Source organism: Ciona robusta, chromosome 11 (genome assembly GCF_009617815.1).
Source record: "Ciona robusta chromosome 11, ASM961781v2".
Lineage (NCBI taxonomy): Eukaryota > Metazoa > Chordata > Ascidiacea > Phlebobranchia > Cionidae > Ciona > Ciona robusta.
In genome coordinates, this window is record NC_143245.1 from 4,238,087 (window position 1) to 4,252,292 (window position 14,206).

At 35.6% G+C, this 14,206-nt stretch overlaps 2 protein-coding genes across 2 annotated transcripts; one reads left to right on the forward strand and one right to left on the reverse strand.

The window, feature by feature from the left end:
- Positions 1-3,890: 3,890 nt before the first annotated feature.
- LOC149728197 (CD63 antigen-like) lies at positions 3,891-9,107 on the reverse strand. Its single transcript, XM_089888434.1, has 9 exons — positions 8,808-9,107; positions 8,302-8,397; positions 7,908-8,021; positions 7,242-7,316; positions 6,801-6,905; positions 6,193-6,319; positions 5,825-5,925; positions 5,482-5,565; positions 3,891-4,929 (listed from the first exon to the last, which is right to left on the reverse strand). Exons 1-9 carry the CDS (start codon positions 8,883-8,885, stop codon positions 4,861-4,863), a joined length of 849 nt encoding a protein of 282 aa, XP_089744560.1. The 5' UTR covers positions 8,886-9,107; the 3' UTR covers positions 3,891-4,860.
- Positions 5,469-14,193, forward strand: LOC149728198 (uncharacterized). Its single transcript, XM_089888440.1, has 6 exons — positions 5,469-5,573; positions 9,638-9,711; positions 9,980-10,154; positions 12,201-12,319; positions 12,823-12,957; positions 13,232-14,193. Coding segments are annotated over exons 2-6 (603 nt in total). The 5' UTR covers positions 5,469-5,573; positions 9,638-9,709; the 3' UTR covers positions 13,404-14,193.
- Positions 14,194-14,206: the final 13 nt, after the last annotated feature.

Here is a 14,206-nt window from a genome sequence, read left to right on the forward strand (position 1 = left end):
GGACACCTTTTCGTTCTATTTTCTCGCTCTATTTGGCAGTAAACAAAGAAAATGCAAAGAATTATAAAAGCGTACCCTCACGACTTCCCTAGACCGTTGTTAATTGTTTAAAACACTATCAATACATTTAGACATTATGTGCTAAAAGTGTCCCATCTTCCCTTACCCCACTGTATAGATAGAAATGCTTAAACAGTTGCTGGAAAAAACGAAATCGAACTGCTGATGGTATATAATCGACCGTTCATAAATTGGCAGAATTTCATATTACATAAGTATCACTCAACTTTAACCGTTTCTTGGTTACTAAACTAAGGAAAAATATATATTTATTTTTCAAAACTGTTACAAGGTATGCTGCTTCTCTGTGAATGTATATGTTACCCGTACCCTTTATAATATGTTAATATTCCCTTTATAATATGTTAATATTTATAATTTATCAGCGAAACGTTTTGCGCAACGAGAAGAATGTATGTCATAGGACAATGCTAACATTGTTTTAATCACATGTTTGTAAAATTTCCGCGTTAATTGCATTATAAGGGGGCGTTTGCATATTTATCCTATAGCCACAGTTTTTATGCATCATGGGTAAACATTACGGTGGAAAACATATAATAAGGTGGGAAAAGATGGGACACCTTTTCATTATATTTTCGTTTGTTTTGGTAGTAAACCAAGAATATTAAAAGAAACATAAAATAACGGACCTCACGACTCCTATATACCGTTGGTATTTGTTTAAAATACGACCAGGATATTTGTATATTATGTGCTATATGTGTCCCATCTCCCCCCACCCTACTATACAATGTAATCTAAACTTACAAAGAACAGCAGATTAAGAACAACTAACGTATATCTTGCGCAGCTCAGACAACCTGCTTGTGACGTCATTTTCATTCCTTCATTCACATCTTCGCTGTTGCTAATTGGAAAATGTATAGTAGGGTGGGGGGAGATGGGACACCTTTTCATTCTATTTGTTTGTCCCAATTGGTAGTAAACAAAGAACATTCAAAGAATTATTAAACCGTATGCTCACGACTTCCATAAACCGTTGTTAATTATTTAAAAAACGATCAGGATATTTGGATATTATGTGCCAAAGGTGTCCCATCTCCCCCCACCCTATGTTATATAGTACTGTTGGGTAAGTTTAAATATCGTTAGCTCATAGTCCTTAATCCTATATTTATTGCGTAACCGGCTATTTCCCGCCCGGCTATTTCCCCCCGGCTAATTCCCCCCAATGACTATTTCCCCCCGGCTATTTCCCCCCCGTGACTATTCCCCTCCGGCTATTTCCCCCCCAAGACTATTTCCCCCCGGCTATTTCCCCCCCGTGACTATCCCCCTCCGGCTATTTCCCCCCAAGACTATTCCCCTCCGGCTATTTCCCCCCCGGCTAGTTCCCCCCGTGACCTTTCCCCCCCGGCTATTTCCCCCCGATGACTATTCCCCCGGCTATTTCCCCCTTGGCTAGTTCCCCCGTAACCATTCCCCCCGTGACTATTCCCCCCCGGCTATTTCCCCCCGGCTATTTCCCCCCGGCTATTTCCCCCGGCTATTTCCCCCCCGGCTATTTCCCCCCGTCTATTTCCCCCGGCTATTTCCCCCCGGCTATTTCCCCCGGCTATTTCCCTTCCGACTGTTCCTCCACCGGCTGTTTCCCCCATGACTATTCCCCCCTGTGACCATCGTGTTAGGGTGTTAGGGGTTAGGGGTTAGGGGTTAGGGTTAGGGGTTAGGGTTAGGGGTTAGGGGTTAGGGGTTAGGGTTAGGGGTTAGGGGTTAGGGGTTAGGGGTTAGCCGTAGATAATAGTCTCGGGGGGAAATAGCCGGGGGAAATAGTCCCGGGGGGTGGAATAGTCCCGGGGGGAATAGCCTGGGGGAATAGTTACGGGGGGGAAATAGCCGGGGGGGAATTAGCCGGGGGGAATAGTCACGGGGGGAAAATAGCCTGGGGGAATAGTTACGGGGGGGAATAGCCGGGTGGGAATAATCACGGGGGGGAATTAGCCGGGGGTATAGTCACAGGGGGGAAATATCCGGGGGGAATAGTCACGGGGGGGAAAATAGCCGGGGGGGAAATAGCCGGGGGGAAATAGCCGGTGGGAAATAGCCGGGGGGGAAATAGCCGGGGGGGAATGGTCACGGGGGGAAATATCCGGGGGGGAATAGTCACGGGGGGGAATAGCCGGGGGGGAATGGTCACGGGGGGGATTTAGCCGGGGGGAAATAGTCAGGGGGGGGAGTAGCCGGGGGGAATGGTCACGGGGGGGAATTAGCCGGGGGGAAATAGTCAGGGGGGGAATAGTCACGGGGGGGAAGTAGCCGGGGGGAATAGTCACGGCGGGGAAGTAGCCGGGGGGGAAATAGCCGGGGGGGAAATCGCCGGTGGGAAAACGCCTGGGGGGATATAGCCTAGAACCATTTATTGATCGGCTGGGTAAAGAGAATCAAAACATGTTCCATCTGACCCCACTCTACTATATCTGTTTACGTCAAAATTAAGCTCTCACCGAAATAAATAAGTTTTTGGGTGTTATAACTTGTTTTTTTTTTAATTATAAATGCTGGTGGCTTTTTAGGGTGAGTATTAATTCGAGATTCACGGAAGCTCCTAATGGGGACTTCCCATCCGGTAATAAATCATTCGTGGTTATATCTTTTAATTTTACCGTATGTAGAAAATTTTGAAATGAATTTTGGTCACGGTATAAGCATATTATGTAAACTCCTTTATCCTTGCATGGCAGTACAACGACAATGGTTAATACAACCCATAAGCGACCCCTGGGTTCGATTACTTTCCATGTCTTGTCCAATAAGGGGCTTAATCACCCAGAAACTGCTTTAACCCAAGTGGTCACTATAAAACGGTTGTCAAAAATACAATCATTTATAATGCGTGTTAACCCATAGAGATACTAATATACCACTACTAATATATATAGTGTTATATATTAGTATCTCTATGGGTTAACCCCTATATAAGCGGGCACGAGGTGTGTTAAATATAAATCACCTGTGTTACAACGACTGTCGTTGCCCTGCCAAGATGACAAGTGTCGGTCGTTTGGTACTTTAGTATATTTGTTAAAAACAGAATATGGGCTATCGTATATACTTTACATTTAGACTTTGGAGATAAAATAAAAAATAGGTAAAACTTCAAACTTCGTCCTAATTAACGTACACGTATTAAAAGTCAGGTATACTGATAATAAACCTAAAACAAACCTGTTGCTGGTACTTTCGGGATAAACCTTCATGATAATCAAACGATCAAAACACTTAGCAGTAACGCAAAATTATTTAGTTTATTTCATTGATAAAAATATACTCACTATGTCGTTATAATGCAACTATGACGTCGCATACTTTAATTGGTAAAAATAACTCGCGGTTCAGAAAGTTGCGTAAAATTAAAAAAGTCCCTATATTTTTGGAGAATTATCAAATACATATGTAAATCGATTGTAATTTCCACTTAAAAAGTAGTTCAGTTAGCGTTTTATTACACAAATATGCTTCTACATGGCTACAACTGTATGTATGGCCGTATGGGTCGTGTCTTTACACACAGCACCTTCGTTTAACTGCACAGTAACTTGTTTTAATTATATTTTACTTTAGTAACCCTGTGCGAGTTCACGCGGTGTAATGCTTTTCATTTGACACTCTTTTCGACTTTTTATTCATAGTGTGCTATAACAACCGTTGTTTTACTGTAGATTGCCTACTTTTTAAATAACATGATCTTTGCTATTGTTTCCATAGAAAAATAAAAACTAAGTTTTGTAGTTGCCACATACGATATAACACGTCGGTCTAAATTGGGATGTAAAAATGCTAGTTTTCAACGATGAGTAAAAACAACATAGACTTTCCGAAACTTTAATTAAACGACATCATCGTAACACCTCAAATAATGACAAGAAAGATAATTGTGTAATTAATAAAGCTTTGCTATCAGTTTTTGCTTAATGTTCTGCTGCAATGCAAAAATGGCTAAGAGTCACTTATTAAAGAATAAGAAATTATAAAAAATGAAGTAAGACTACATAAACATTGGCTGTGGTGTAAGTTAACTGATGATTTAAGAAAAGAATTGCAAAAATACCAAAAATACTATTTTAAAACTTGCATAAAAATATATTGTAACATCAGAAAGTACGTAAAAATTACAAAACTTGTTTTTAACAGGTTGGTCTTATATAAAATTTCACTAGATTTCAACAATAAGTAACTTCACTTTTGCGTAAATAAAAAAATCATTACATGGCCAACAACATTTCTTCCCTTCCTGTTAGTTTAAATAATACTTTTTATCCAAAAAATCGTCTTTTTATGTAAATCAACTTATTATAGAAAACTTTGTAAGGTTAAAATGTCTTTTTTGAATAAAATATTCAAATACTTGCATTACATATCGTAATCATAACAGTTAATAAATTTTGCGACATCATAATACTTATAGATGAAAATTTTGACTCCATTATGATTAGGGTTTAAGTATGACACTTTTACATCAATTATTTAAACCAAGAACATATCTAGACAAAAAGCCTTTTTTCTTCAAGCCATTATTCCATTTAACTGTTAAATCCATGTTTTGTGAAGATAAATAAAAAATGATGTTATATTTTAATCCCTAACAACTTCTTATTTTGTTTTCTTTTAAATAACCTTGAATATGCAGCTTTGAATAGTTTGGATACCGGACAGCAGACACAGTAAAATATAAAAAACGAATATTATGGCAGTCAGCAGTGATTAAAACTTTAAAGCGATTGCACTTGATGAGCAGATTAAAATTTGGCTGAAAAATAAAAATCACAGGAAATTTTTTCACACAGGTTTGAAGCCAGAACTTTTAAGGTTCTTGAACAACTGGCACGATAAGATGATTGCCACTATCTGTGAAATATAACACGGTAAGCGAAGCTATTTTAGTGTACTTACAATTGTTTTTGTAATATAATAGTGCCTAGCCTATAAAAGTGCCCAGCTTAATAAGCGAGTAAATTACTGTTAAATAACTGCGAAAAAATAAACATTTTAATGTAAATTCACAAATGTTTGTTAGTGTAATGTATGCGCACACAAAGCAGTAGTGTAGTGCACCTTTATGTAGCTTTTTTTAAACATTGGACTGCAAGAATTTGTTTTCAGATTTTTTATAACCAGGTTTTACTTAATCTGTATTTTGCAAGCAAAGCACAGCTGCTAAACCAAAAAAGTTTAGGAAGTTATTTTTAGTTTCATATTTTTATTTTCGTGTTACGTCAATGCAGCTAAAGGCTTAAAAGGGTATACTAGGTGTTTGTGCACAATTATTGCAGCTTTTCTCTTGTCTAAACTTTGTTATGCTTAAAAAACAAATAAATAATAACCCTACCAGCTGCCTTCTCTACTAAATTGACTAAAATATTAAACTATTTTATTTGATTTATAAAGCCTTAATGTCACCTGTGTTACAAAGAGCAAGATGGCTAGAAGTGTGATGGTCAGTAGATGGCGCTGCAGGAACTGCACCACTTGGTCCAAACAACCCTGAAACGGTAATTAAATGTAATTATTATTTTTAATGTATTTTTTGTGTTTGAAACTTGTGATATAAACATCATTTGTTTAGGATTATATTAATGACCATTGAGTAAGCAAAATCAAGCTTCAAACCCAGTATCATGAGTAAAATTCTGAATTCTCTACATATTCTCTACTATTGACAGTAAACATTAAAACAATATCCTAGGTTTCCATAATAATACAATTGTGAGTTATTCTTAAAATGGATAAGAGTAAGACGTACTTGTTTATGTAACTCAGTATTGTTTTCATTATCTGTATAACACACAGCAGGGTTGCTGACTTCACCAACTCTGTCAAGCTCACAGCAACTGCCTGGCCACGCTGTAATGTACAAGTGTGAAGTTAAATGCCTAAACTTGTATGTTAAAAAATCCTAATTTAAACAAACCAGGATGCAATAAGTTTTTTATTATATTACCTAACAAACAGAAGTTTAATTCTGAAGCAAACACGTAATATATAAATAAATGCTTGTACTTATTTATACAGAAATACAGTCACGTCAAAAAAGTCTATCTAGACAACACTCACAAAACTTGAATTTTTTCCCTTTAACTGCCGAGTGCAGTTAAAAAAAAATTGACTTACATTGGTTTACAAGTATCCCTATGTTTCTATACCATGCTGACCCAATAGTGTAGTTATCACTAGTAGAGACATTTATATTGGTGTGATTGTGAAATCCTTCAGCAGTGTTCACCCCACAACATTTGAACTAAACAAAGAATAATTATATGTACAGGAAGGTAGTAAGTACTATTAAACTAAAAGAATTTTCGTGATTACTACTTTACTAGTTGGTATGATTGCGGTAAATATAATATTTAGGGAGGATATAGTTTAATTTGTAACATGACTTTACTTGTACACTATTCAACACTTTTCCCTTTTTTGTTTGAAATAAATATTGTGCATTTAATTTTCAAATATGCTTTGGCAGCTAGGTGTTCTAAACTAACCACTCAAAGAGTGTTTTGTTTCATACTCCTCGTGACAGCTTATGAGTTACCAAGTATGGTACTTTGTGGGTGATTTTTTATGTGTGGCTGATAATTTGGACAACCCAGTGGTCCCTACTGACCACTGGGTTGGAGCAATTGTTGTTAAAGGGTCTTGACAAGTGGCAATCAAATCAAAAGGCAACCATTTTTATGTGGCTACACACACCTAGATATTACAAAAAAAGGTAAACTTACAAATGTTTGAATTTCCCTCCAAGCAACTGAATTCGCATCCGTTGCATCATCACCTTCGTACAAACTGAGTGATATGGTCATCTGATCTGTTACTTTCAATGCTATCTGTGATAACACAATGAGTAAACTCTCATAGAAAATACTGAACCTTTTCAAGATATTTTACAAATATTTAGAACAGAGGTTAACTAGTTTTTGGTTATATGATGATTGGTTATACTGTATTTTTTTTAGTTATTTCTGTAACTGGTTTGATTCACATTTAATTTTTTAAAGGTCCACTTAAGAAGCAAAATATTAAAATAAATTTACCGATATGTCTTGTACATTTTCAGGGTACTAAATAGGTAAAGTGGGCGCATAAACAATAGATTACTACTTTGCCATTCCATGTTACAAGAAGCCTAATGAGTTCCATAGCTTAAATAGTCTTCATATTACCTGGCTTTGAAACATGATTCCAAACACAGCAAGTGCACATTCAACTACAAGCACCACAGTGAATATAACAGCAATCTACATAAAACATTTATTGTAACATAGTCTACCAATATTTAACATATTCATTTGCTAAAATTGACGGATTTCTGTTTCAAAGTTGAAACTAGGCTATGCAATGCTTTTTATAACTTTATAGCAAAAATGTTGAATTAATGAAAACTATATTTCTTTGTAATTTACAAACTGTAATCCCAGAGGTAATGGGTTCAAGGCTCGACGTTGCTACCATTGTGGGCGTATGTGTCCTTGGGCAAGGACAATTGCTCCAACCCAGTGGTCACTAATGGGTTGTCCAAATTATCAGCCATACATAATAATTATAATAAAAAAAATTCCCTAAAAAAATAATCACCCACAAAGTAACATACATGGTAACGAATGTCGTTTCCGGCCACGCGAGGATAAAGTAAGTTACATTCATTCATTCATGCAATAAAATTGGTGGAACTTTTACAGTAACCGGCAAAATAACCCACTGTTTTTGTTTACCAACCCATTTTATACGAAGGCACCGGTAAAAATTAAAGCAAATTCCCCAAAAAATGGAACAAAAATAATAACATAAGTTCTACATAAAGTAGGCCTACTTTTTATAACTTAACTTACAGTCATCAGAATACATCTGTTGTTGTTCAATGCTCCATAACATCCCAGCAATGAAATGAACACCACACCCCCTCCAGTTACCATGGTGACGAGACTCACCTGGTGAACTTGTTTCTATATAAAAATAATTTCATTAAAATTAAAAAATGTAACTACAACATGAAATAAACAAAAACGAACACTGACAATTAGATTTAAAGGATAAATGAATGAATATTCATGAAAAACTCATTATCCGCGCATTGCTGGAGCAATGTCAGACATTATGACACAGATGTTATGTTTCATACACTCTGTGCCCGTTTTAAGTGACTGCGATTGTAGTTGTATTTTTTTCTTTGAATTTGTTAAAAAACAATAGGTATATATAGACCTATTGTGATATGTGCATTACCGAGGTTGTTGCTTCTGTTGTAACCTGGATAACACTTTGTGTGCCAGGTACACTGTATAGGAACACACCCAGCATTATCAGCACAACTCCAACTACCTGAAATAACATACACAACAAAATAACCATCTAGATCAAAATTTAAAATGAATAAAAATTCCCATTTTTCTTGAATGGGCTATTTAAAAAAAGGTATTTATTTGAAAAGGTATGATGCGACACACCAATGTACTTATGTATGTGACTAATACATTAATATAGTACATTATATGCAGTTACTGATACTTATATTTATTACAATTTACGAACTAATTAGTTTAGCTGGAAATCGGTAAGAATTATACATTCTTAATAAATCTCAATACGGTTAAACAGTGACAACTTATTCGCCGGTTGGAAATATTTCTTTCAGTTGTAGCCTACTATTAAGTACAATAATATTATAGTTGTAAAAGTATAGGTTTTATATTAATATGATGCATGTAATACTATGAAAATTAGTTCAATACCAAGAAAAAGCAATGTAGAATCATGAGGGTGTATCTTCTACAGTTGTCGCCGCCATTTTTGGAAGTTTTGCTTTGCATTTGTAATACTTTTAAACTTAATACGAAATAATAATATATTTACTATGCCTAAAAATCATACGTTCTTCCTAACAGTTTGCAAAGTTTTTCCAGCTACCTCTGGCTATAACATATTCAAAACAATTTTAAAAACGCAAACATGACCAAAACATTTCCTAAATTTCAAAGAAAAATCACTTTACTACACTGTTGTTGTGAAATTTGTTAAGTCAGATGGTACGTCACATGACGTCACAACAACATAACATGGAATGAGCGCTGGTGTGTTTGCAACCTTATTAGACATTAAATTGGAAGTTGAGCTGTATTCAAACAAGACATCCACAAAACTGCGGATTATAATATATGAATTTAACAATAGATTAATGCGAACGCGAATAAGATCTAAACAATTTTCTATATTTTAAACGCCTGTAAAAATAAACTGTTACGACAAAGTTTGAAAACGTTTGTACACAACGTTTACGAGTCGAAAAGAATGGAAACAGGCAATCTACAGTAAATACATTATCGCTTAAGCCTGTTAGGTCATAGCTTCAAATACCTTCAAAGCGCCCCGAATGGGACGTCAAAACAACGAAAAATACCGAGAGCAACACACGTTAGGAAAGGCAACAAAAACAACGCCCGAGAGAGACATATTTTACAAATTTACACGACAAACTTATTATTACAAAATTATGCAACATTGTGACGTAATAGTTTATCATCCCTTTTACATAAACTCGTTTAAATAAAAATCTACTATACAGAGAAAGCTGGGTTTCAAGTATTTCGTTACGGAACCGCTGTTTCTAAACGGATTCACAACATGGAAGCGCATAATGTAGGTAACACTTTTTTGTCCAATAGTTTATAAATCGTATAATGCCTAAAATCTAACTATTTTATATCAAACGTACCAAGTTTCATCATAAGACCAGGGTTACAATTCAGTATAAAATTCGTTATAAATATATTTTTGACTCGGGAATGTAGTAGTCTACAATATACATTGATTTAATTTACCTATGTGACTATCGCTGTGTAACACAATGTATTGAAATTTTCTTTAATGAAAATCTATATCAAATACCATTCACCTATGAACACAGGGTGTTACACCATAACATGGGTTTACGTTTTTCTCGATTTCGGAGATTGCGGAAGTCCCGCATCTTGATTCTTGGTCCGGATGCTGCTGGTAAAACAACGTTGTTGTACCGACTAAAGACCGGTAGAACCGTTACCACTATCCCGACCATTGGATTTAACGTTGAGTCAATACAGGTATAAATACGTTTGCTTTTTGCGGTTTAGTTACCGCTATAAATGAAATGACACATATAGGCTGTTCATAATTATACGCAACAAATTATATTTAGTAGAGTGGAGGAAGATGGGACACTTTTTCATTCTATTTTCTCGTATTTGGTAGTAAACAAAGAACATTTCAAAAAAATTATAAAACCGCATCCTGACGACCCCCACAGACCGCTGTTAATTCTTTAAAACGCGATCAGAATATTTGGATATTAAGTGCTAAAGGTGTCCAGTCTTCTCCCACCCTACTCTATGTGTAATTGCCACAGTTTTTTTTATATAGCAAGAGACGAAAATCTAAACTCGTATATAGAACGGGGGTTGATTGCAATACGAGGCAAGTTGGGACCCTTTTTTAAATCTCCTTGTACGGCTACCCATTTGATGGTTGGACAAAATCAAATGTTATACACTATTTTTCGACTGTATACTCACAGTCCAACAAATTACGCGGCAAAATTGTTAAAACTGCGGAAACTAGGTATAGTTTGCGAGTTTGAATGACCAATCTATAGTATCGTAATAAAATAGACAGAAATATTTTATACGTTTGATTTTGCTCTAGAAAATTGTGAACAACTTCTCTTTCTATGATTTGACTGACTCTTTTCCGTATACATTTCAGTTCTCATTCTTTATATTTAAAGACTTATTTCTGTTGACAAAAATCAATTTATTTACACTGTAAAAAAAGTTCAATCAAATTTCAATCAAATTTAATCAACACCAAATTTTGACGCAAAATTTTTGAATCAAGTGCTTGACGCAATTTTTTAAATCGAATTTACGTCAAAGTTTCGCTCAGTTTCAGCGATTTTTTAGCATTAAAATGGGCCGATCTCAATCAAATTTTGATTTAAACTTGATTTGTTTAAAAAAATTCTACATATATATTTCTGGGGTGAAAAATGTTTATTTTGTGTTTTTAAATTAATTGGCACAGCATACACAATTTATTATAAACACTGCAGATAAACTGTTGACTTGGGAAAATTATACGCAATGAAAGACAACAAAAACAGCATACACAATTTATTATAAACACTGCAGATAAACTGTTGACTTGGGAAAATTATACGCAATGAAAGACAACAAATAGGAAGGAACATAAAACACAACAAAAAAAAGAAAATAGAAAAAGACTTGATTGAAAAAACGCGCTCAATCAAGCACTTGATTAAGCATTTTGCGTCAAGTTTTTTTAGAGTGTAGTAGGACGGGGAAAGATGGGACACTTTGTCAGACGAGACTTTTTTAGAGTTGTTTTAATGGACGCCGTTTAATGATAATTAAAAAACTAATGTTACAGAATTATTTAAGAGCTTATTATCACGACTTTACAAAAATCATCCTGTATAGCGCGCTACCATCACCATACAACTCTCTTAAAATACCATGGCTATGATCAAAGTCTTTCGTATCGATAACGAGGTGTAACTTCATTAAAATTATATAAGCTTGAGCTTTGCAGCTCTTGTACATTAACTATTTTTTTTATAAATTATAATTTTATTAAACCCGACCATTTTTTGAACTACATAAGCTTTCTTGAAAACCAACGTTTTAGAATGTAAACATTTTATAGTGTAACTTATGTTTAATAGGCGACAGCACACAATTTCTAGATCAAATATACCGCCAGAAGAAATATTATACGAACGACAGTACGTTATAACACGCTGTTAATTAGAATTAAAAAACGTAATATAGTATATGGGGGAAGATGGAACACCTTTTCATTCTATTTTTTCGACCCATTTGGTGGTAAGCAAACAACATTCAAAGAATTATAAAACCGCATCGTCGTCACGACTCCCATAGACCGTTGCAAAAAGTGTCCCGTCTTCCGCCACTCCAATAATAAAATAACTTTATTTGTTTCTGCGATTACAGTAACGAAGATTTAAAAAATATTCTAAACGAAAAGACAGAATATACCGACAAAGCAACGTAGCTGTTGACCCTTTCTATAACATATCACAAAAGTACCCAAACATCTTATTGAATTTATAGATTAAACGCACTCAGCTGACGCTTTGGGATGTGGGTGGTCAAGACAAACTAAGAACACTATGGAAACATTACTTTATTGGTGTCAGTATTCTCGCATTTGTAGTTGATTCCTCCGATAGGTACGTGCTTATACTAGTTCAATTAATTCTAAAACGGTAATATAGTACTGTGGGGTAAGGTGGGACACCTTTAGCACAAATAGTCTAAATAACCTGATCGTGTTTCAAACAAATTACAACGGCCTATGGGAGTCGCGAGGATACGATTTTATAATTCTTGTGAAAAGCTGTCCCATCTTCCCTCACCCTACTATATTTATTTTAATTTTATTTTAAAATACCAAAGCAGTCCCAAATGGTTTGCAATCAAAATAATTAAACGTCGCAAAACAAGTTTGAGTAAACTTTTATATTGTACCTTACTACGTTTTAACAGTATGTGGTACATTTACTGCTATTTTAAAACTGTCTATATATTACTTCGGTCAGATAAGAGAATTGTTTGTAACGCGATAGGTTTTCCTGTAGCTTAATTATAAATGGCTACAGGAGGCAGTACTGTCGGCTGATGAGAAAGGACCCCATTCAAAATAATTACAACTTTTAACGATATCCATTAAAAGGGATCGAATAGAGGAAGCCAATGAGGCATTACAAGGTGTCTTGATGGATCCACTGCTAGACAGTTGCGCCATTCTTATCTACGCTAATAAACAAGACATGGAAGGAGCAATGTCAACTAGAGAGATAACAGAAAAGTAAATATTGTAAAGAATGACGTATATTTGGTTTCATATGTTCCGGATTTCGAAATGAGAACTAGGCTCTTACGAACAACTTCTTGTATCTGGTTACTATAAACAAAAGTACATGATTCCTTTAACCTTTAGAACACGGCCTACTAGAGATATCTCTAGTAGGCCGTGTTTAGAATAGATTTTTCCTGATTGCGCGCCGCGGTGTGACGTCATTACCGCAGTCCGCGTCTGTTTACCACCCGCGGCTAACTAAAATGTTCGAATTTGCTTTCAGACTTGGTTTGAGCCAGTTTCTCAGCAGGCCTTGGCACGTCCAATCATCATGTGCTTTAACTGGTGATGGGGTTTATGAAGGTTTGGACTGGGCGCTAAACCAGGAAAAGTTGCGAAGAAAAAGGAGAAACAAAGCGATGTCTGAACCACTTCTTTTTTCTAACGTTTTGTAACAACAGCTGGCGGTGATCTGTTTCCATCTGTGATCAATAATAATTGTTACCTGTGCAAAATACGCCCCACAGACTGCCTGTTTCTCACTTTGACTAATTTTCACATTTGCACTACTGGTTGTAAATCATTTCAAAATGTGTCACCAAACTGTGAAATCACAGGCTCGCGAAAAAGCCAGACATTGACACATCACCACAATTTACATAATACCACAAGCAAAGCTGTACACTGTGCTTAATACATACATGAATATGGCATTTTTAAGACACGAACAAGCTTACACTGTTATCATTTATTGTATCTTAAAGTTCATTGGACTTACTTTATGGACACTGTATTAACATGGCTTCCCGAAACTGATATAAGGTGCCGCCCGTTTGAACGGACCTTTGAACAGTGTTATAGTTTTATTTGGTACCTAATTTATACGTTATATGCGTGATTATACCTAACAGAATGACATAAAGCAGATATGTTAACATTCCACCAACGCAATGTTACATGTCGATGACGAAGCAAAAGCTTTAAATACATTGCATAACAACAAGCTTCATTACATTGCGCCATGTTTGTTTGGCTTTGAAATAAAAAAAAGGCGAGACGTTTCTCGATTCTTTGTTCCAGCAACCAATGAGAAGTGAGAAAACGGTCATGTGAGACGTCATGTGATCTCTGCGTATATAAACCAGTTCCTTGTTTCGTCAGCTCATACCCGTTAGGCTACTGATTATATTGAAGAACTTATATTTACGAAACGCGTTTTATTCTGCCGTTGCAAGAATTATTATATTACATACAAGTA